At 33.4% G+C, this 25,534-nt stretch overlaps 2 protein-coding genes across 4 annotated transcripts in view; both read left to right on the top strand.

The window, feature by feature from the left end:
- LOC145739181 (neuronal acetylcholine receptor subunit alpha-7-like) overlaps positions 1–8,063 on the top strand; it is a 61,580-nt gene extending 53,517 nt beyond the window's left edge. The window contains exon 9 of one of the 2 annotated variants that reach the window (XM_081994603.1): positions 1,359–8,063. In XM_081994603.1, the coding sequence (XP_081850729.1) occupies positions 1,359–1,644 (286 nt within the window). In that variant the 3' untranslated portion in view covers positions 1,645–8,063. Of the gene's footprint in view, positions 1–1,355 lie in introns of both variants that reach the window. The other variant, XM_081994602.1, reaches the window with a different exon arrangement.
- nAChRbeta1 (nicotinic acetylcholine receptor beta1) overlaps positions 1,674–25,534 on the top strand; it is a 34,623-nt gene continuing 10,762 nt past the window's right edge. Inside the window, exons 1-4 of one of the 2 annotated variants that reach the window (XM_081994606.1) lie at positions 1,674–5,475; positions 13,658–13,794; positions 23,908–23,952; positions 24,016–24,125. In XM_081994606.1, the coding sequence (XP_081850732.1) occupies positions 13,738–13,794; positions 23,908–23,952; positions 24,016–24,125 (212 nt within the window). In that variant the 5' untranslated portion in view covers positions 1,674–5,475; positions 13,658–13,737. Of the gene's footprint in view, positions 5,476–13,201; positions 13,498–13,657; positions 13,795–23,907; positions 23,953–24,015; positions 24,126–25,534 lie in introns of those variants that run through there. The other variant, XM_081994605.1, reaches the window with a different exon arrangement.

The raw sequence follows: 25,534 nt of genomic DNA, 5'->3' as shown, positions 1-25,534 counted from the left end.
GGATTTGAAATTAACGCCGATAAATGGACCGGACTATCACGTGTGCCGTAATAGATATCCTCAGTAATGCGATTGGAAGTCGTTATATAATCCTATTACGTTGCCAGTTAATATACCTATCAAAATTTCTTGCAAATAATTCCACCATTGTACACTCAGTCTAAAGCAATCGATCTAATTGCAAATGACCACGAATTATGTTCCTTTTACTCTAGAAAAATATAAAAAATACGATTTCCGTTAAATATATCGATAGCTTTTAGCAGAGCATTTACAAGACTCATTTATATTTCGACACCAGTAGTGATTGACGTCCCCGGTCCCCAATTGTAAACATTAAAATGATTCTTTATCGAACGTTTATTGTCACCGTGTTAATAAATTTGCCAGTGATTGATTTCAATTAAAAGAGCAAATGTACGGGCGCATGTGTACATTGACGAATGGACTAACTGGTTTTATAGGTATTACACTCCCGATCCGCATTATAATTTGTTATTTTATTGTTTACTTGTTGTCTTTCCAAACTGTTCTGTTATCAATCAGGCATCTAAATATCTGTTGCAGAATTTGTCATGAGCCCTGATTGAACCTAATTCCTAGTTATTTCATTATGTTCAGCGTTATTAAGCTTAATCAAGCAAGTGCTATGGAATGTTCATACAATTAGTGTTCGAGGGTAATCTGTGAGATGCATTAAATTCGAAGATTAACTTGCAATAACATGATTGGTTGGACTTTTTAAATAATTAGTTCATTGTTGATAATATTATACATGGCATTAACAATGAATGATGATATTGCTTTAACTGAAGTAGCAACTTTCCGTTCTAATATTACTTTAGAAACAGGTGCATAAGTAGTAAATGGCATACATAAAGATAAAGCAATTTCAACACAATTACTGGGAAGAGGCAAACTAATTTGTCTCTGTCTAAATTGTCTTTGACAGCGACAAGCGACGAGAACTAAATCAGATTACTCAGGTTTTATTATTTTCATTTTTGTTTTGCCGGATGCTTTTATTGTTAACCTGGATCATTAATAAAAATACAGAATTTGTATCTGGACACTTAAATGATCTTTTCCAGTTAGTGGTGTAACAACTGGAACAATTTATTGACTATTAATTACTTTACAGGATTTTCTGTAGTAACTTTTGGAATTAGTAAAATATGTTTTTGTTTTCAAATATGTGCAGAACAATACACAAATTTTCTTCTATTTAATCAACCTTGTATCTTTGATGTTTTTTACTATCTCCATGTACATACATTATTAAACACTCTTGCGATACTATTGTATTTTAATTTTTTGTTTATACGGGATAAAACTAACTAAACACTGTGTTCCAGAAGCAATGAGGAGGGAAGCAACGGAAGTGGACCTAGACTGCAAGAACAAGGAATAGTGTCGTCACAAAGCAACTTAGTGAGTCAAGAATATGAATTAGCAATGATACTTAAAGAAATTCGTTTTATAACCGATCAAATGCGGAAAGAAGATGAAGCTCACAGCATAACGAGGGACTGGCAGTACGCTGCCATGGTAGTCGATAGACTGTGCCTTATAATATTCACGTTATTCACCATAATCGCCACGTTAGCAGTGTTATTCTCAGCACCGCACATAATCGTTTCGTAGCCGTAGCTACCCGTCCCTCTAAAGCTAAATCTTATCCCAAGCGACGCGGTTCTGCTACTCTGCGTCGATATTGCGATTCCGGCTTTTACGCAGCGGTTCTTTAAGGCGGTTCATTCCTAAGTCTAGTTAGCGATGTAAAGTGTTATTAACGGGACTTCTCAAAACTTAACTGCCAATTTCTTTCAATTGCCAGAATTATTTTTAGCGCTGATTTTTCGTAAAAAGCAAGATATACCACGAAATCTTAGTTCATTATGCCTACACCAGAACTGATTTCATCTATTATGAACGACTACGTTTGTATCGCGGATCCCTAATCCGATTGAGTAGTTAACTATTAAATCTTGTTTTGCTAGAATTGACTAGTTGGATTTTAGGCAACTAATGGAATCAATTTTAAATATCAATAGACACAAAAGGTTTTGTGTGACATTTTATATCATTTGTTAATTTATGTAGTCTAGATCATAGTTTTGCAAGCCTATACGTACGGAGTTTTTGGAGAATTAAATGTAATCAGATTGAGACTTAACCCATTTATATACGCAAAAACGTGATAAGACTTTCTTTTGATTTGCTGAATTCTTTGCAACTAGAGATCCTTTTATTAGTTTTTATCACAAATTTGTCTTTTGTAAGTGAACTTACCTTGAATACAATCTAAGAATTGTTCACTTATTAATAAAGCCCTATAGTCTGGATTACTGTTTTACTGTGTTCAGATCGTTCGATCCAACTAAGTCAATCCAGATCATAAATCTAAAGCGTTCATGTATTGAAATTTGTGGAATTAACTGCACAATCGAACTGCATTCTCCCGATACAAAACGTAAAGTCTACTATGCAGTGCCAACAATGTACTAAAAGGGATTCTTGAATAAAGCTCTTCCACGTCTTCTTGACTACTAACAAAAATTAGGACTTCTTCCAGACATTTCTATCATTATCAAAACAACAGGGTAACAGTAATTCCAACTTAAGTTGATAATCAGCGGTGTTCTGAGCTTTTATGACAAAAACATCAGCAAATTAAAAATATCTTAAAGTACAAATAGTCGATTTATAATTTTATTTTTCTAATCGTGCACGTGACTTCACTTTGTAGTTGTGTGTAAATACAAATAGCTTCTTACGAAATGTTAGCTCGGTCTAGTAATATTCAATTATAGGGTAATATATGTATTACGAGTCACCAATTTTAACTTTTCAGAAGTCCTCAAAATTTCTTAACGTTATAAAGTTTGCTACTTATTAGAATCGATACTGGATGACGAATATATTTAAAATAGAGCTTATTAAATATTACTACTAATAGTACGTTTTAAACAAGCGAAACCCGAGAATGTATTTTAGAATATCACCGTAAGTACTAGACCCGGAGGTATATTAGGACATTTCGATGATTCTACCTTGGAAAAATTTTGTTATTATACGATTTATTTAAGAGCACTGTTTATCTAATTGCTTCAAAAACCTTCGTTTATTTTAATATTTCACTAAAACAACTTATAGAGTGTTAAAATGGTTTCTCTGATTTTTGTCACACATTATTAGAGATTCAATTTTCTGTTTCTAGAGTTGGTAAAAACCAAAATATTCTAAAATACTGTTTGCCATGACAATACGAATGTAAAAACTTTTTCAGATGATTTATAAAAAAATATGGCTAATTAGGTTGACATTATTAAAAACTGCTAATCTATATCTTATTTTCTTAGCTAGCTGGTAGATAAAAGTGAAGTGTTCTTGCATGTAAGTACAGTTACTATATCTTAAAATAGTTTTAACTAGATCTCTGATTAGGTGTTTTGCGATATATTTCCTAAGATATAAATTTATTATTATATTTAAGTGCTCCTTGCTATCTGATAGTACTTGATTGCCGTGGCATACAACTCAAAGCTTAGAAAAATGTGCGTAACTTATTATTTAACTGGTTAAATAATGAGTTATATTAACCACGCGACTCGTTAAACAAATAAACTGACCTCAAAAAAGTGATAACGATTTACTAGGTGAATCAATGTGATGATTTGTATTGTTGTTGATTGTATGACATGGTTCAGAGTTAGACTTTGTATATACAGACATTATATATATACACATACATATAGTGTGAAGGATAGCAATTGCAATAAACTGGGAGGCTCTTAGCTCTCGAATTATTGATAAATGAAATTATCAAAATTTTGTTCTGAAGTGCAATAATTATGTCTGACAAGGGCGTTTCAATCTCTCGTTACATACGCACCGGATATTGGCATTAGGTCAGTCAATTTAACTTGTACTAATTCCAACTGAACAACTAGTTGTGGTTTGTTATAGTTAAAAGATATTTTTATCCGAAGTTACTAGAACTGTAATAACACAATCATTCTGTGATATAAAAAGTTATTGGGTTAGTCTGCTATCGTGTACTGGGACATCTAACCGCTTCGTGATTATGGACATGTACGGAGCTTCCCAGAACGACAACGTCATAACTCAAATTAACATCACAATTTCCTAAATCGACCATTTATGCTCAAATCAATAATGCAAATGTTTACCAGACCAACAACAAGATACAACGTAAAACATAATAGTCATTATCGGCATATATTCCTCAATTAACTTTCAACAAAATTCGTTTTCGTAATATAAAATAGGATGTAGAACTAGGCACTAGCTCTAATTACACCAAAACTGCTTTTAATTGAAATCTGCGTATATCGTAGCTACATGTGAGTTATCATATCCATGTAGTCATTTATCTAATTGCAATTTCTCTCATTAAATATAATTGACCTTGTGCATGTGATATTTGCTGGAACCGTATAATTGACCTTGGGTATCTGATATTCTGGTTTTGAAAGGAATTTTAGTGGATTTCATAAAAGATAGGACCTTCATCTCGTTGTAATTAATTAACGAACAAAATAGTGAAGGTCAAGTTTAAACGTAAATTTCAAGTATAATGCTTATTCAGTATTCTAAATGTAAATTCAAGTAGGTACTTCAGCTGTACAAAGTTAATTTTCATAATGTAACCAACTGTGATGATCTTATTTTTTTCGTGCCCGTCTCTGTTTGGTTTTTTGCTATAAAATTCAGAAATACGTATTTGTGCATAAACATTAAAACTGAAAATTGCATAATTATATTATTTATTAGCCTCACAACAGTTTACTGAAAAGGAAACTAAAATATGAGGAACATGGATTATAATAAACGATACAAAATATTTTAAATAAAAATCTCAAGCAAAATTAAGTATAATTTTATTCAACAATTCCGCAATTATACGAGGGGCGAGGACAAAACAATAATTCTCAACGTTTTCGTACGAAAATTGCTTGAAAATTGTATGCAAAAAGGGGGATTCAAAAGGGGTTGTAATAACAAAGAAAAGTTTAAATTGAAGTGTAACGCCGGTGTTATGTTGGGGTTGATATTCAGAATTTGATTAAAATAGGAAATGTGTGATATGAACGGGTAAATCACAATAATTATATCTACGATTTTCTAGTCTGGAATAAAATCCTTAAACTGGATAGGCTTTTTTATTATAAAATTATTATTTGAATAACCGATAAAAATCTCCTGACCTGATAAATAAAAAAGCTAGAATATGGGCACAAACATATGCAAACGACGTGCTGTAAATATTTTTACGCTTCAAATCACAGACTAGCAATCGCAAGATACTTTTAATGTAAACGAATAGATGTCGTTCTACATCTTGTCGTTACTTTAAGAATTTCAGTGGCCCGAAAGCAATATTTGTGTATGACCTGTCTTCAAAATTGATCTCCAGCAAAGGAAAATTGGCAATACGAGCAGAGAAAACAGGTCAGTGGTCATTGTACCCAATTGAGTATAAAAAGCAACATTTTATAGCTTGGTTTCATTTACCAATCGAATGATTTTTCTCGGCTGAAAAGGGTTTTATCTTTATCGCTTTGTGCTAGATATTGCTTTACAAACTGTTTATTATCTTAAAACAAGAGTAGATAATTTGCGGTATGTTGTCCTCCATTTGATACGAGGCAAAAATCTTGATTGTCTTTTAAAATTCGTGCTGGTGCTCAGGGAGTTTTTCGTGTAAATACGTATTTTGGTCGTTGAAATCATCACTAAACTGTACTTAATTTTGTATGGATTTAGTACAGTAAAACCGGTTCATGGTTGGGTAATCGTACGTTTAAAATTTAAATATAAAACCCACTTTGCTAATGCTCTTTGTAGTAAATGAATTGAATATATTTGTAAAAATCGGGCACTCGTGCGGGATTTTCTGAAAACCCTTTTTATCTGGGGTGAAAGTTAGAGTGGCAACAGTGCTTCGAAATGCCGCATTGGAGTAAAGCAAGACGCATCAGGCATTAATGGACACATTCCTAAAAACCCAAAACATTCAGATTAGATCTATTAATTTTGTTTCTGGGGTCTAATGGGATGATATTATCATGGAAAATTACCTTTTTTCTTCTTTTGACTTTTTTTTTAAGACAAAGAAGATGTCATGTCAAGCTTATCTTTAGTTTTAACTGTTTGTTGTAAGTCTTTTAAAACAAGTTATTATGGTTCAAATTGTCTTCACATATTTTGCTTGCCTAAATGGATTTACCACAAAAAATTAGTAATACAACATGGTTGTCACAGGAAAAATCAAAACCGATCACTAATTTGAAGTCTAAGCTAATTTGAAGGAAATTTTTCCCATTTAACCTTTTCTGTATCTGCTATACTTTCTGACATCTCAAATCTGGTAATGATCTTCCACAGCATGCAATTTTATTTGAATATAAAATATTATAATGTAATCATTTTTTAACATTTACTAGAACTTACTAGAACACTAAGTGCTGGAAATTATGAGAGGTGTGAGTATATGACTTTGTCGTTCAGGACTAGAAACAAAAGTAATTTGAGTACATCGTATTCAATATAAACATGGTCGTTCTCTAATATGTGTCATTTCATTTGAGGTAAGTGTAAAAAGTGTTAATTACTACGCTAACTAACAAACCCATTATAAATCATAAGTTGGTAAACACTTTTTACAATACTGACTTTTGTAAATAATAAGCAATACTAACTTTTCAAAATGTAAGGTTCTTTCAAAATGAATTGTTAACACTATTATGAACTACATTTAACGTAGGAATAGGATTTAGCGATGTAGAATGTTTATGGTTGATATCAATAATACTAGGATTTATTTATCGATTTTTTGTTCAAGATGGTTGGCCTGAAATCAATCAAAGTATAGTAAGGATTATTTTAGGAAAACCACCCGTATTTTATGGCCTCTGAACGGTCAGTGACAGACTGCTGCTCAAAATTGTCGTTTAGGTTGGTAATGTTCCGTTAACCTGTATATTATAAAATATGGGTACTGAAATATCCAACAACCTGATGCAAATAGTCATATCCTGATTCTAATCTAGCCATTTAACTCATTAATTTTACTTTAATAAAATTCAATCAAACTTAAGTCATTTGTTGCTTGTGTTTTGTTATACATTTTATTGTCGCCTTATAATGTAGATAATATAATCTTATTCTTTTAGGATTCTGAACGAACGTAAGCTTCCACATTTCCTTGATAAAAAATGCTACTAAATCATTTTCTGTCACTACCACAAATGACAATAGAAAAGAGTATAAATTTAAGTCTGGTTCCAACTATCCTAATCCACTTAAAGGATCGATATAACGAAAGCAGTACGTTATAAAATAGACAGTGCCGTAATGGCTTCGGAAATTAAGGCAATAATGCCCCCAATAATGGGCTCCCCTTAATCGAATGCATTTCCGTTTTATATTAACAGCCATTCTGGCACCAGGTTGACCCTTATTAAAGTTGTCTAATTGATCGCTTTTGGTGATATATTTCGAAGGAAAAAGATTGGTTTACGATATTCACTTTCAAATCACTAGGAACGTATTATTTGCATCAGGTTACTTATCGTCATCAGATAAATTTACAGTTTAAGCCAGTATTAGACTAGTCACTACTTTTAAGCATTAACTCTCGCACACACATATTCGTGTGATCTATCTCTCTTAACAACGTATGTGATGAAACTAAAATGTATAAAGTTTTAAAGTGTAAATCTTTCAAAAATATCTATAGGTAAAGACTATCTTGTTCGATTGTTATGTAAATTAAGGACTTTTCCATTATCTCAAAACCAAAATGTTAATTCAATAATATTACATGTAAAACTGACAATCTGTTTGTCATTGATAGTCACAGTTAGAATATGTATTTCTTTGAAATGACATGGAAACAACTGTATTTACGTTTCTGTGGCATTCCAACACCACATTTTAGTAATGCAGTTTTGTATCGTATCCTGAGCTGTTGTAACATTTTACTACAATGGATTGTAACTTTGTTAAAAGAATTTCAATTAAACTTTACAAAATTACATGAGTATAGATACCTTTTTTCCTTTCAACTTGACCACGCAAAATTCAGATTTACTCCTAGTTTGGATTGGTAAGTAGAAATACAAATTTTAATATCGTAAAAGTTCCAAAAACAATTCCAAATTCCTCTTTCGCCTATGTACTAAACGAGAACTAGAACAGAGGAAAATTCAGAACATCTGAAACAACACCCTTTTGACAACTGACAAATAGGGAGACATTTAATACTTTAAAAGCTTTATCGAAACGGAAACTGTAATATTCCCGTTAAAACTCATTAAATGACGGAAAACTTCTCGAAATAACCTAAAAAGCAAAATTAATTACAAAAGTCGCGCTCGTCGTCTCCCTATAATTAATTACATTAAAAACGAAACAACTTGAATTACAGTTTATCAGGAAAATTCGTAAATCGTTAAATATCTATACAGGGTGTGCCCACACTTTCGAAGGTTTTCGTTTCATACTCTTATAACTGAATCAGATTTTCATTCGAGAACAGAATCCAAAAGTTACTCAGTATATACAGAGTAGTAAAAAAAAAATTGTTAACTAAAAGCAATCAAAAAATCAGTTATCGTCAGGTTTATTTATATAGCTGCAATCTTTGATGTTCGTTGCCGTCAAATGTCATTGATGTGTTTCTGATATACGTTTAGAGACCTCTGGCACTTCCTAAATGATTCTAGGAGCCTCTGCTAATTTAAGAAAAATCTTGAAAACTTTTGGGAGGTCTTCAGTGGTATCTAAAGACCTTTGGCAGTTCCAGAATGACTTTGGAGACCACTCAAATTTTCAAAACGATTCTACAGGCATCTGACAATTTTTAAAGAAATCGTACACCTTGTTAGAAAGTCAAAGAAATATAGGACCTTCTTAGAGACCTTTGTCAAATTTAAAGGACTTTTAGGGGTGTTATAAAGTTTTGAATGGCCTCTGGCTTATAGCTTAAAGTTTTACCCTACTTTCAGCCTACTTTAATAAATATCGTATGATCTTTCGTATCACAATTCGTCTGGCGAAACAATTATACTTTTCATCTAGGCTGAACAAATCTAGCAATAGGTCCAGAGAAGCCTGGAATATCGTTCACATGAGTTCAACTCATTTTACTGCGGGGTGGCGGCTGCCCTCGCTGGGGACATTCCCTCGGGCTCCAGCGACCCTAGATCTTACCTTGCTGACGTACTGACATTTAGACTGTCAAATTGTGCCGGATTTGATAGGATTTCTATGAGGGTTGTTTCTGCGCTGCCTGACCTTTTATCTGTTCTCGCCGATGCAATCAGCGCATCCTTTTCTAAGACAGTTTTCCCATCATATCTTAAGAGGGCTCAGGACATTCCTCTTTTTTTCTTTTCTTCAGGATCTGTATGGTCGCATGAACTCCGGCGATATTTCGGCCGCGGTATTTTGCGACTTGTCGAAGGCGTTTGACTGCGTAGACCACCAGATCTTGCTTTGGAAGCTTGAAGCTTATGGCTTCCGAGCCGCTTCTTTGTTGTGGTTTCGCTCTTTCTTGTCCGGCCGGAGCCAGGAGGTCTTCATCGGGGGCCATGGTTCTGGAGAGTTAATGTTAACTTCGGGTGTCCCTCAGGGCTCTGTTCTTGGACCTTTGCTGTTCTTGATATACATCAATGATATTGTTTCGCTCCCTATTAACGGACAATTCACTGTTTTCGCTGATGACGCGACCATTCTTTGATGGGGACCTCTCCATAATCAAACATTTGGTGCAATTCCAACTTACTGTCATTAAATATCAGTAAGACCAAGATCCTACATTTTGGATGCTCATTGCAGGAGATTTTTGTTGAGGGTGAGTCATTGTGCGCCCTTGGAATGAACAAGTTTCTTGGTCTTATTATTGACGACTCGCTTTGATTCGCTGAGCATGTGGACGGTCTGTGCGACTGGCGTCGGGTTGCCATGCATTGAATGTAATCTCTGGGAATCTGGATTACCATGTAGCTAGGAGTGCATACTATGCACTGATTGACTGCCATCTCCGCTACGGCATAGCTTTCTGGGGAGTTTGTTCTCAAAGCCGCTTCAATTCCGTGTTTTTCCTGCAGAAGCGAGCATTGAGGTACTTGTGTCGTGTTGGATACAGAGCCTCATGTAGACCCCTCTTCATTGAACATGGTATCCTCACCTTGTGCTGCATTTTCATCTTAGAGACGATTTGTCTTGTCCGTGGCAAGTTTGGAGGTCAGTTGTCCGAGGGCTCCGGCTCGGTGAATCGCAGTAGATTCGTTTTGAGGCTTCCCATTCCTCACACGGAGATTAAGTCGTCGCTTATTTACGGTAGCAAGAGACTTTTCAATAACCTTCTTCTCCACGTGAGAGGCCAGCCATCTGCGCATGGATTTAGGCGTGAGACTGAGAAGTTTTTGCTTGACTATTCTCTGAACGAATTCTACTCCAGTTCTTAAGGCGCCTTGTTCTGTGTGATTTTGATCCTCTTTCTCCTCTCTTATACAGGGTAACTGCCTTTTTGTTTTGTTTTTATTTTAATAATTGTAAGGTGTAATTATGTGTGATTCATATTGTATGTGTAGTGTAATAATTATGTATGTTCTTTTTTGCTGTTTTTGTATGTGTTTTCAGGGCTTTGTCAATGATTTTAAGTTTCCGACAATAAAGCTACTTTTTTGATTGATTGATTTTATTTTTCCGTCACTTTGGTAACCTTGCCTATTTTTTTCATTCTGGCGCCATCCAAATTTTGTTTGATTTTCGATAAGCAGCATGAATATCATCACCAAATCACCAAATCAAATTCTAAACTTATTTTAACTGCAGACTAATCTACAGGTAGCTAATACATCTGATAGAAAAGTTAAAAAATTTAAAATTTATTCATCAATTTTCTTGGCTGGAACACCCTGTATTAATTTAGTCAACTAATTCATTAGATCGCCAAGATGGTGAAGGAACGTATACCTCTGCTACTTTAAAACGTTTAGGGGCTCTGTAAAGATGTGTTGAAAGAGATTATTCCAAATCGTTCCTTTTAAGAATTATTTCTTAGTAACTTTCATATTCTTGTCTTATATTACGCAAACTTTCTCATAGAAAATTGCATTAAAAAGCAGCTAAACAGTTATTTAACGATAGAGATGCATTGAATAAAATGTCGATAACAGATAACAGCATTTAACGAAGATCAACTAAAAATTTAACGACCAACGTACACATCGTAATAAACCAGAGTTCGCGTGAATCTAAAAATACGATTTTATTAACTCCTCGTAATTTTCACCGTCATTTTACAGCCAGCAATTTTGGGGTAGGTCAATGTCAGTTTGTCCGCCATCGCGTCTTGAAATTCCAAGTTTTCAACATTCCACGACTGTTTAACTTTGTATACAGAAAATCAAAATAAACTAGAATGGTGTAAAATGCTGAAAATGCGACTTACTATATGTGGAGTAATTATCAAAGCAAGTAGCTTGACATTTATAAGAAATACCTGACTAAAAACTTGATAATTTTCTCTTCTATACTTATTTCTCATAGAGAACAGATAAGTAGGCAATTTCAACCATCTTATCAGAGATGCAATCACAAACCAATTACAACTATGATCATAACTGTGAGATATGACGATTACTTCAATTGATAGTAACCCTTACATAGGGCCGTTTGCATGGGTTGCTGTTAAGGAAATCCAAGTGATACCTTGTAAACTATTATGGATTTCTTGTTTTTTTCATTAAGAGAAGTTTAAGTGTAGTAATTTCCAAAGTACTTCTGGATGTGAATGTAATGATTTAAGTATTACTCATCTTCTACTGTTAAAACAGGCTGTCTGTGTCTGTCTGAGTTGTAGAAATAAACAATACTTCACTAAAACATTGCAAATAAACACATCAAGCTCAATTAAAGTATAATAATAAAAGTAGGTGTAACACATGGGCGCGGCAATTTGAATTGGCGCGGCGCAAAGCGGGTATTTAGTCCTGATCCGGACCTGATTCAAGTTTATACACGCCAATCCCTCCCCAGTTGAATAGTACGCTTGCTCAAAAATACACGTGCTCGAATCGATTGAACGTACAAATTCAAGTTGCGGTAACACCACCAGACAATGCAGAGAGAGTCCAGACATTCGCAAAAGTTCAATGAAATTCTGTTCAGGGACGTCTCATTTGCAGGTCGCTTCTTGAATCGGATGGTTTTTTTATATCAAACAAGAGCGCCACCCTAAAGTATTTTTTAATGCAAAAACCAATTCAACTCAAAAAGTTTTCAAAAATTAATAGAACGTCCCTTTTAAATTTAATATTTATTTGTAAACTCAAACGGGAAATCGCTTCAACACATTAAAGGATAAAGCATAGAGTTACAAAATGTACGTCCCACATCGCTCTGAAAATATTGACCCACTTTACAAAACGCTTTAGGTTATAAATGCGAATATTACACAAAGCAACTGTACTGGGTATACATAAACACGAATTAAGCATAACATCAAAAGCAACTGGAATGTGACACCACTGATCTCCCTCCTTGGGTGGAAACATTGACCCCAAACGGGAAATAGAGGATAGAATGAAACATCGATCTGAAGGAAACACATTACGATACAAATATGGACTTTACCTGTGATTATCCCAATAGATGATGGTTTTTTGTAATTGAAAATATGAAAAAACTTATCGATTATTTGGGTGTGATATTATATAAGAGCCTATGAGAATCGATGAGAACCGTTTTCACACCCGTAACATACAGACCTCAGTTGCATTGTTGCCGTTTTTTGCTTTTTAAGATTGGACAGCAAATCTAACCTAACTTTTTTTGAAAATGGCGTCTACGACTGAATTTAGTGGACAGAATGTCCGTATTGCAGTCTAGAAAATTGAAATTTAAACAAAAACAGTCAAAAATTGTGAAAATATCGTAATACAGAGCAACTGAAATATCAATGATATGGCAACAAAGTATCTCAGAAACTACAGAGAATTGAACTGAACCCTCATTCCGCGCCCTTAATACGCCATCTGGCGTACCAAATATGGCTGTTTTAGAGGGGATAAGGGGGAAAAGGGTAAACCGCCCCAGTAGTAGCGAGCGTTCCTCTTCCATCCGAAGAATTTGACAACGGTCGCGCTAAAAGCCTGTTCCCCAAACTCCGGTCCTGAGTTGCGACGATGTCTTGTCCGAGTAAACATGTTCGGAAAACATAATCGGGAAATTTCTGTCGTGAGTGAGAAACGCGATTTTCGATTATTTTTTAGTAAAATTAAATAAAATTTTGGCTTTCTTCTGAATTATGATGGAAGAAGCCAAAAACGGCCAATTTTTGAGTCGATGATATTTAGATTTTTATTTTTCCTACCCCCGCACGAGAAACAGTCATGTGGACAAAAATAAAACGTACGGTGTTTCCTTGGGTACTTCTTTTCCTTCACGTTACCCATTTGGGTAAGTTCTTCGCTCGTTCTTAAAATCGGCACACCCACTATTTACAAAAAAAATGCCATTACTTCCACGATGTAAACAAAGCCCCTCCCCTGAAACAAAGGCTTATTACAACATTCTTCTAGTAGCCTTTGGGTCTTTTAAGTTGTTTTAATACTTTTAGCAAACTGTTCGGAAGATGAGGAGCGACTGGTCAGAGACCTTTTCAGAGGATATAACAAATTGATACGCCCCGTTCAGAATATGACTGAGAAAGTGGACGTTAGATTTGGTTTGGCTTTCGTTCAACTCATCAATGTTGTAAGTATAATATTATTCTGATGAAGCGTATTGTTTTTAAACAAACCGGCATAACATCGCGAGTTTATCCGACGGCCGCGTGAACTTTGTGCAACTTTGCGGATTTCGCAACTGCATAATCTCGAAAAGGTAAAAAGGGTGTGTTTACGTCAAATCATTCAACCTTGACATAGTTTTTATCTTATTATATCTAACACAGTTAACTTAGTTTAATGCGATATTATTGCAAGTTACTGAGAACAACTTTTTTGCTTGACACCTCATTAATCAAATTGTCTTTTATGGATTAACATTACTTTGCGCGTTTTTGTATAAAAGTGCACGTTAAAGTTAATAGCCATCAAGGTGTAAGATCATTTTTCATGGATATGCATGTATAATAGTTTCATCTTTCACTAAGTGCTGATGGTTTGAATAACCCTGTTTAGTCTTGGAAAATTTGCCACAACCGGTTTAGAATTTAGATTTTGTGAAGATTGAAAACTAAATTTTTAGTAATGTTGAAGCTTAAAATAGTTTAAATCCCTTTGATCATTATTTATGTAGGTATTAGAAGCTGCGATTAAAAATTTTACTTTTTTTTAGATTTTTTTTTATTTTACTAGTAACAGAATTACTAGTGTTATATAAAAGCTAATATCTAATAGTCTGTCTTGACCAATAAAACTGAGGCACCCTGTATATGGCAACTTTTCTCGCTTAAACACTATTTACTGTGAATGTGTTGAACATCTATAAGATTGGGAAAAGACGTTAATTAAATGAAAGGCAGAACAAGCAAATGTGAAAAATGTTGCTGTCAAATATTTTCCATTTCCCTATTGACTAAAATTTCTCTAAATGTTACGTAATAATATAAAAAATAAAAACTAAAAACACATATAAAAAATAAACATTACAAACACATATATTGTTACGTAAGTTTCTATTGTTGCTATTTAATCGGTACGTGCATCAGAGTCTCCTATTGTTTTAGTCATCTGAAGATGCCCTAACAGGCGAAACTCGAGTAAGGATTAATTAAAAATCTTTTTGAGACTATTTACGAGTACAACGAAGTCTCTTCGAGCAACATGGAGTACATTTTTGAACAATTTTTGGAGCCAGAACATCATAAAAACAACCACAAACTAATTTTTCTTTATGAATGCATGATCAAAAATTGATGAACTGTTTTGTGTTCTAAACCGAACAATATCGAATTTTTAAGTTACCATCAGAATTAACTTAAAAAACTCCTCTCAACAAAAGTATTTTAAAAGGACTGTTAGAGGTCGGTAATAAAAACAAAGTTTTAAGTTGATAAGTAGTTCAAGTAGCTAAGGGAAAAATTAAAAAAGTTTCGAATTTTTAAAGCCACTAAAGCGAGAAGCAAGGAAATTAGGTAAAGCAAAATGTTTTGCTTAGATGTGTATTGAGCTCTATTATTAGCAATGTAGCAAATTTTTTCCGTTTTATTGATATCTTCAAATATCACACAAAATTCAATAACTGCAAACTCGGTGTATTTTTATTTTATTAGCGATTGAAGCATTGTCTCATTATGTAATGCAAAATTTATGTATAAATTTTCCTGCATTTACTTTGAAAAGAATCATGAACAATGTAACGCTCGTACACCGGAAATATTAACATAACTGTCTCGTTCGTGCTATATTAAACTACGTTATTGCGTTTCAATATTATTATAGAACATTTCACGCTATTTGGTTTGGGTTATTAAAATTTATAGTCAAGGCAGCCACAAAATAACAGAAATCTGAATCAATATGAGGAAAAAACTACTTTATATGGATCATTCAACCGTACTATTTTGTGTGGTGAAGGTTCCAATTTATTTGCAAATTTTATTATAAAAATATATATTTATATTGTGACAGATATCAGGAAAACTTCTAGTTGTTACATGATTTACGAAGACTGTTGGGAATTTTTAAAGTTTTTAGGTTCAAAGTTATTTATAGTTAGTAGTGCATATTTGAGATACTGAGATACTGGGCCTCAAAAAGAAAAAAATACGTTAGTTAGTTAATTGTACTATTATTTTTTTTTACTATAAATTTATGATTACGTGTAGAGATGTGAAAAATATTAAAAATACTCAGCTCAACTTGGTGTAAAATGCAATTTCTGCACTACACATAAAGTCTACAGTACTAATTTTCCTAATACAGTTGTCTGCACAAACCACAAAACACGAATTTCGTTTTAGTTACTTTACTTTAGTTATGCATAGCTTTTTTTTATTAATTTGAATAAATGACGGTATATTTGCATGCAACGTTATTTCTGTTTTATGTTCCTAAACCCGAGAATAAATGTAAGAGTTTCTACAACGTAAACTGCATTCGTAAAACATTCTCACAGAAAATTTGTATGGCAATTTCAATAGTACGTAACCGAAATAAAACAACGAAACCAAAAAATGTCTGGTAAATTTTCAATTAGTTTACACGTTGAACTTGCCCAAAAAAAATTAAAATTCAGCCCGAATTTCAGTACTAAAATTGAAAATAAAACGTGACTTTGTTTGACGAACATTCCTTTTAAATTTCCGACATTTTGTTGGAGTTTTGCCATAAATTAAGATCGCATTCACGCGACTGTCGAATTATCGAAAAAATCAATGAAATTGCATACTGCACCGGTATAGGATTTTTCGAACCGACTGGAATAAATCGTGGAAAATCTTTTGAAGTTCAATGAAGCGAATCTAGAGTGTGCCTCATGGTATCGTTTGATAAAACTCGTTTACTTTGACATCAGTCATGTCTTTTTAAGTCTGTAATTACACTTTCAAGTGTCTTTTTAGATTAAAACTCCTACTCGTGGAAAACATACCATATAAATTAAACAGTTGTGTTGATCATCTTGGTACCAGTGAGAGCAAATTAGATATTAATTAAGCTTTTAAAATTCATCATAACCATTTTCAGACACCCACGTCTTAGTAGCTTAAGTGGATTTCTCTTTAATATTAAAGGAGAGACGTGTGCACTTTAGATGGCTGACTTAATAATAAATGATTTTGCTGTTAAACGACGTTCCAGTCGGGACACTAGCAAAACTTGTGTCGAAAAGGCCAGTTTACTAAATTTTAATGTTATGTAAAAAATACACTAGAAATTAATATTTAGCTTCAGGTAAAATTTTACCATCACATATACTTATAAAAAGATATATTTTAATCACCCTGTATCTATCTAGAATTTATTCACTATGTATTTATCTATAAAATGTGCGTGAGTGTAGAGTAAACGTGTTACTAGAGTGCTGAAAATTAAAGTAAAAGATGAGAGAAATGATTCGACAGAATAATCTTTCAGAGAAGTTTAGTTTACTAATAATTCAGATAAACTTTCACGTTACCACCAAGAGCAACTAACACAAATTGAAATAGAACTCTTTATATGAATCTAATAAGGCTAATCTCTCCAATTTGCACTTAAACTCTACACGTTTGGGGAAATTTATACGGTCAGTGAAACAGATAAAACTAATTTAAATTCATTAGCAGCGCTAACATCTCGTTAACATGTAAAGGCATCGGATTCTCTACAAAACTTTGCTTTTACTTTTAATTGCCTATATTTCATCGCAGTTGATTAATCACAATAAACCTCAACACGTGCCCTCGAAAATATAGGTATTTTTATAATGGGTTTATTTCATAACACAGTTTAGGGGAATTTATAGTAGTTTCGCGATTTCATGTTTGCACGTGCACTAACGAAATCCAAATATTTACCTCTGCCTCCAACAATCCATTGATTTCACCGTGAGCTCGTTATTTCACTTTATACATTTGAGATATAAATTTGCTCGGTTGCTGGAAAAAGGAATTTTTCCCTTTTTAAAGAAGTGGTATTTGAAAATAAAACCTACTACAGAGGATTTCAGCATTTTAGTCAGGATGTTTATTTAATTGAAGAATGTCTGGAATTCTCCACACACTCCTGAGTTTAGATTAGATAACGCGATAACAAAAAATTCCAGCACTTCGACGCTAGCAGAATCCAGAAAGTCCTTTAAACACTTAATCAACTGGTCGCAATATTGTAGAAATTCGCTCTTCTATAAATTGGATAGATTTTGTTAGCACATATTGAATAGAGGGCTGAGTTACATTTCCATCGATTTTTTTGTGAGTGCCACTTTTCAAAAATCTTCGACAAACTTTTATATTTAAGACCGAACGAAATCGTATTATTTATCTTAACTTCTCTGCAAATCCATTTTGGAACTCTCTCCCTATATTTGTGTTTAAAATGTTCGACTTTTTGATTTCCGAACTCCCAGAAATCAAATTTACCATTTTCTGGTTGACGACTTTACAATTTGTGAATTTACAGGTCATTTCAAGCATTTTGTAGCAAGAAACATGATTAGAAAATGTCATAAAAAAGCTTATTTTACGTTTCCGGTGTGACTTTTTTTTAACAATAAGGACTTAATTGTTAGCACATATTATTGTTGGCACAAATTATTGTCAATAAAAACTAATATTAAAGATATCAATCTACATATGTCAATTTTTAAAATAACACTCAACCTACAAAAACAAAGTCCTGTTGAGTGTAACCTATTGTCTAGTTTCGTTTAACATAAATTGTGTCTAATCTATCGTGATCCCATCATCTAAATGGTAGGAAGAACAGCTAAATTGCCATTACTGCTCTACCAATGCAAATGCAAATATCCGGGTCATTGGAAATGAATCAATTTAACGGGATGGCTCGCAGCCACACATTAGCAGAGAGGTGTTTACAATATTTAAACGAAACTCAGGAATTTTAGGGTCCATGGATCATTGGAACAATCCAGGTAATCTACTTAGATAACCTAACTAAAATTTCCTTATGATCTATCAAATTATTTTATTAAGTTCGCTAATTTTGTAAATTCCAGATATATTGAGTAAGTTTTCTCTTTGTACTACTTTTCAAACTTGCCCAACTCTACTAATTTTGTTCTTAAATTTTTATATTTTAACAGTCACGTGACTTTAAATATTTCAGTTTTGTTCATCAGAGAATTTTTCAATTTGTTTTCCTTACATTTTCATATCTGCTTTAAATCGGTCAAAATATGACACACAACTTAATTTAGAGATCTTCGGCGATAAGTTAAGTTATATTTTTTGCCAGTTTAGAATTAATGGTGAACTTGATTTTGGATAGATTTCAATAAAATACCGCACACAAAACAATTGTACTTTGAAAAAAAAAACTATGTGAATATAATTGACTAAGCATTTTACTACATATTGAATAAACATAACTTGAGAGGAGATGACACACACTGTTAAAAATAACGTTTGCTATCTCAAACATAACAGCAAAATCACAGTCATTAAATTATTCTATGAAGTACTACAGCTTCAAGACTTCATATTGATATTGCTAATGGATATTAGAAATGAACCTCTAATTGCAAAATCGAAGTCTAGGAACGTTGAAAAGTTGAAACAAAGTTAATTACGTCCGGGAGATATTTGCCAGGGTGCTGTCAAGTTTCGTTTTGTCTCAGAAAATGTAGGGTTTTAAGCAAATTGTAGTCAAATTTCAAACAAAAGCAATCTACTGCTAATGACGATTAACTTTGAAGATACGTATTATCCAGTTTCAATGCTTGCAAAGCTTGGCCATACATAAATCAGAATAAGTTTTGGGTATAATTTATTGCTTACTCAAACTTGTGGCTGAAACTATATTCAGATGATGAATAACCGTAACGACAGCCGAAGATATAAAGCCAAAAAGTTTTGTTTTTTACGTTGACATTGACTTGTATGAAAAAAGTTGCATCAGAGTTAGTAATTTAGATGTAAATTTGTGAGCCTACGTGTAGTTAACTTCAAAAGCAACGTAAATTATCTTGTATGAAGTTCGAATTAAGTGCCTCAAGACATTAATCAGCGATAACAAAATTAAAACTTACAGGCAGAATCAATTTAAGGGATCAGCTAAAGTATCGCGTCTTTGGTGGTTGAACAAGGTACAAATAAAATATTGAAATTCCAATTGTTATGTCTGAGCCAAGCCCTTAGGAATCAATCTGACCATGAACTGGGAAGGTTCGACAACGGGTTTGAGCAACCCGCTTTTATTGACAAAGCAAATCCCTGGGCTTCGCTTATAAACCTATAATTTGTCGAATTCTCGAAACTAGGTCAACCTGCTAATTTGTGTTTTATTGCTTTATTTCACAAAAGAACACGCTACTCAATCGAACAAAAACAAGTTGATTGCTCTAGTTTCAGGCAACTTTTTAAAATGACCGTATCAAGTACATCAAAACTTGGAAAAATATATTTTGCATAAATATTTGCCATCGGTTTCTGAAAGTCCAATTTTCTGCTTCGATTCCTGCTTAGAATTTTAACGCATAAACTTCTCGTCAGGGATTCGTTGCTTTGCTCAGCTTAAACGAATACTGTTTAATTTATTTCCTCCATTACACTTATATTCCACAGTTATAAAGCTGATTTTTCTATCTGATTACCAGTAAAAGGATTTCAACCGACTAATTGCCACCCATGAGATTAACTTGCCTAATTAAATATCTCGTTAATTGAATAATCATAAAATAAACCATTAAACTTTTACTACGTATATATTATTATACAGGGTTTTTCAATGAAAAGTAGCCACCCTGAATATCTTCCAAAATAATTTCTCTGTTAAAAAATGCTAAGACACGTCAACAAAGATTGCAAGGGGGGCATATTTTTACGTAGGATTTGAATTTCTGCCATCAGCCCCTTTGCCGCCATAGCCACCCCCACTAAGTTTTCAAATGGCACCATACCCTGTGTGGCACATCGTTGGAAAGGGTATTTCATAAGGAATTAATTGCACTATTTTATTTGTACATTTGGTTTGAATTGAGACCAAAAAAAATAAAAAATACGTTTTGTGTTTATTTTTTGTTAACTGCAGAAATAATAGCAAATAAGCGGTTATCATTTAATTAATGGCTCAAAATAACCTCCGTTAACTTCCATACAATAATACAAGCGATCATTTTCTAGTAGCTCTGTTATGGTCGGATCAACAGTGGTGTCAAGAAGCTCAAGATAAGTAGCGCCATTCAAATTACCGTCAATAAAAAACGGACCAACGATGTGGTCTCCTAAAATACCTGCCCAAACATTAAGTTTTTCTGGATATTGGGTATGGGTTTCCCTAAATCAATGTGGATTCGTGTCTGACCAATACCTACAGTTATGCCTGTTCACTTCTCCATTCAAAAAAAACATACACTCATCACTGAAGCAAATATTGTACAACAAGTTCACGTTGTTTGTCAGATTAGTAGACATAATTTCGGAATATTGTAGTCTTCTATCATAGTCATCTTCGTTTAATTCCTGATCCAATTTTACCTTGTATGGATGAAAATTGTGTTTTTTTTAAATTCTCCATACACTGCTTGTCGAAACACCCGATGCATGGGAAATTTGATTTAAAGACTGATTATTATCCATTGCAACGTGTCTCAAAACAGCAACTTCAATTGGTTCATTAATAATTTGTCTTTCAGGTTGATGTTTTTTGTTTGTCACTGAACCAGTTTCCATGAATTTTTGCATCAACTTTAAGACATACTGATGACCAATTAATTTATCTGGATGGATTGCATTGAAAGCGCGCGCAGCTCGTGCACAGTCGTTATGTTTGAAATAAAAACGTACAATTTCTATTCTTTCGGCAGTCGTGTAAACCATATTGATAATGTTCCTTCAAAACGAACTTACAAGTTGACCGACTGAGGCAAAAACATGGAATGGAAAACAGGTATTCGGTAGTGTTATCAGCAGTTTGACCAAAATAACAAAACGTATTTTTTATTTTTTTTGGTCTCAATTCAAACCAAGTGTACAAATAAAATAGTGCAATTAATTCCTTATGAAATACCTTTCCAACGATGTGCCACACAGGGTATGGTGCCATTTGAAAACTTAGTGGGGGTGGCTATGGCGGCAAAGGGGCTGATGGCAGAAATTCAAATCCTACGTAAAAAGATGTCCCCCTTGCAATCTTTGTTGACGTGTCTTAGCATTTTTTAACAGAGAAATTATTTTGGAAGATATTCAGGGTGGCTACTTTTCATTGAAAAACCCTGTATATGCAGTATTTAAACCATGCATCCAGTTTCGCGACTATGCCTAGAGAATTACGAAGGAAGTGCATGCAAAAACATCTTGCACCCCCAAACAACTAACGTGCATAACCTTTTTATCACGTTAGTTCAGCTATTTGCGTATAACGAAAAATCTTAAGAATCTCGTTGAGCCCCTCTTTTTATGCTCTGCACTCATAATCAAAGTCACGTAAAGAATTTTAAAGATTAAAGAGAACGCGGCAAAATATAAAGTGGAATCAGATGAATTCGCTTGACATTTTTACCCGTTTTTTGCAGAATTCTAATTTAGAAATTCTGTCGTTTCTATTAAAAGAAAATTACGAGTAGCTTTAGACGGTTTTTTAACCAGTAAATTGGCTGTTTAACGTAGAGATTCGATAACTTAACTAATTTAGATTGCATTAGTACTGTTTTAACTATCAATTTTGTCTTAAAAATTACTGTTTGAAGGATATTTTCGAATTTCACTTCGCAAACCTGCTGATATTTTTTACATTTCAATGTGTTGTTCAAGTTTCCTATTTAGGAAGAAACTCTTTTACTGCTTATGTCATCTCATACTCAATAATCTAGTTCCGGATCAATAAACTGGTCAAAATACCCAAACATGAAAAGCATCAAAAGCATCAAACACAGGAATCTAATTTTCGTCTTACAGACATGCTCGAACATTTTTGCAAATGCACGTAGGTGACAAATTGCATCTTGTGGAGGAAATACAAGTAAAACGCTCTCAGTTCTTGTAAAGATTTTGTCTTTTAATTGCATGCGGAATGCCGACGGAACGACATATTCGGTCTGTTTTATTTCCTTTGAAACTTTGCTCAGTCCGCATTTAAAATTCAAATATTTCCTGTCCTTTGTGCACAATCCTGGCCACATACACGAATCGTGTGCGATAACGACCGGTTCTGAACTTTTAGAATGTTTTATGTATGATTGCGGTTTGTCAAAGTGAGAAAAACGTAATTGCTAGTAGTCAAGAAACTGAGTAACCGAGCTATAATGAATAGGTGCTGTTCATTTGTTCATCTCAAATCATACAAACCACAAAATTATGAAACTCGATAGGTTTGAAATGGATGACAACCACACGGTTAAAGCAGTTAGGTAATTTTCCACGGCTGAAGCAACATACTGGTGAGGTATTATTAAGCTATTGAACCCTGGAAAAGGTCATTAGAATAGGGTGCGGAAAATTAAACGGCGACCTACTATATTGCTATCAAGGGAAACCCGTAATTTCAAAGCAAAATTTCAGTAAGCTGCCAACGATAATTAAAATGGAAATAGTAAAACGAGGTCAAATTTACTGATTATTAGGTAAAATGATTTGCGAATTAATTGGCTGATTGACCAAATTATTAGCAAATTCACGGGTAAATCTGTTTTTAAATGGATAAGAGAATTTAATTGTTGTTTCCATGATAAATTAATTTAGTCTGCACCTCTGTATTTTGTTTCAAATAGTTTCCAGGACAATAATGGCTTAGTTACAATAAAGCATTACTTTCACAGAACTGTGATGTTGAAACCTACCACTAAAGATTCTGTGAGAAAATAGAGACATACGGCTTTAAATTCCTTAATCCCAAATTCTCTTTAAACTTAAACTCATTTAACCTAAAATTAGCAAACTCATTGTTAATCATTAATTAACTTTGCCTTTAGAACGTCAGTATTTATGTGAAGGATCTAATTTGGTTATCTTCCCTGACATCTTTAATATTATTCATACTTGTGGCAAATAAGGGTGTTCTCCCCTGAATCTTAATTAACAAAAATGAATCCTAGAATTGCGGTTCCAACTAGATTCAAGTTTCCTGGTAATATTAGCTAATATTTAGTTAAACGAGCACATACGTACTTGCTCGTTGTTTGAGAATAAGTAGGGTTTTCCAACCAAAAGTTAAAGTAAACTTTCCTCACTGCTTTCCATGTAACATGTTTTTGTTTTATTTGCAGAACGAAAAAAATCAAATTTTAAAATCAAACGTCTGGCTTAGACTGGTAAGTATTTCGTTTTACACGTTTATGAATTACATTAGAAAGTTTAATTATGTTAATTACTAGGTATGGACTGATTATCAGTTACAATGGGATGAAGCTGACTATGGAGGAATCGCCGTTCTCCGGTTGCCACCCGACAAAGTTTGGAAACCCGATATAGTTTTATTTAATAAGTAAGTATTTCCTTTGTGTTCGTTAATAGTTCCAAAGGAAAATCTGGAAATTTTCTTCTACGCAGACCTACACATTCCCGATCGGATCGATTCTGAGCTCTGTGCAAAATTGTGTATTTATACTCAGGCTGACCCAACTATTTTTTTGCAAATAAAACATTCAGTAGATGTTTGTTTCAACGTAACTTCGGTCGTGCAAAGAAATGCATATTTTAAATTGTTTTACTCATTACAAAAAGTGTTTCAGAATTATGTTCTAAGTAATTGGGAAAACATAATAATCTAGATCATAATAATATTGTGTTAATCAATATGACTTTTGTGACCTTTCCAAGGCATTCGATTACGTCACTGATAACGTCTTGTCACGTTTCCACTACTATATTACATTCCTGCTAATCAAAAATTTATGAAAAAGCCAATTTTGCACTTTGAAAATTCGTTACTTAACTAAGTTACAGCATCAAAACCATTGAAATTGGTTGAAAAATTCACCAGAGATGCCGTGTCACGCTAAAGGAGTGATCATATTACCAAGTTTAAAAGCAATTTATTGGTCGAATGGACTTTTAACGACGTAATTCAGGTTATGTACGAGGAATTATATATTTACACTCCATATAGCAATCGTAAATATAAAGTGAAAGATGTGTTTGTTTTATTAAACAAAACGTAAAATTCAAAACGTCAATAAGCAATCAATGTTAATAAAGAGCATCCAATAAAGGCATAAAAAATCTCTTTTTTTTGGCATCAAAAACACACAACACCATTCAGTTATCCAATATTGTGTAATAAAATTGTAATCTAGTAGGGGTTTAGCAAAAAATGCATTAAAAAAGTACCTTTGATCGTAAAAACGGAATTCGTATTTACAGGGAAATTATGTGAAAAACATCTGTTTGTTTGCGAGTTTTCTAGCTGTTAGTCCCGAAATTAATATTTGAAAATCAAAATGAGTTTATTGGTGGTGGTAAACACATTAATAGCAGTTTCATACACAGCGGTCGAAAATGATTTCAGTTAACGCACACTCTATTGAAAACTTTTTTAAAATAAGTCAGTAATTTTCAATATATTGTCATGAATTATTCAACTAGAAAGGTAATTAAAGGCCCCACTGAAATTGAATTTTCAGCGATGCTTAATATGAACACACCATCAGTGAGCAATTACTTTATTACAAACGGAAAATTTAATTGGGGACAATATATTGCAGAGGTTTTTGATAATAAACAATGTTTAGTGAAAATTAAAAATATTAAAACAACACTTACCGAAAAGCTGAAGATTTTTTTGAATTGTTGAAGATAGGAAACGACATCCATTAAACCTGAAATTAATAAAGAAAAACTTCAAGGAGGATATACTTAAGTTACTTAAGAAGGAAGTGTTTAATTAAAAAATAC

This window comes from Ips typographus, linkage group LG16 (genome assembly GCF_016097725.1).
Source record: "Ips typographus isolate SLU linkage group LG16, UJ_Ityp_2.0, whole genome shotgun sequence".
Taxonomy (NCBI): domain Eukaryota; kingdom Metazoa; phylum Arthropoda; class Insecta; order Coleoptera; family Curculionidae; genus Ips; species Ips typographus.
The sequence above is the reverse complement of the archived record's forward strand: the minus strand, read 5'-3'. Positions and strand labels throughout refer to the sequence as shown.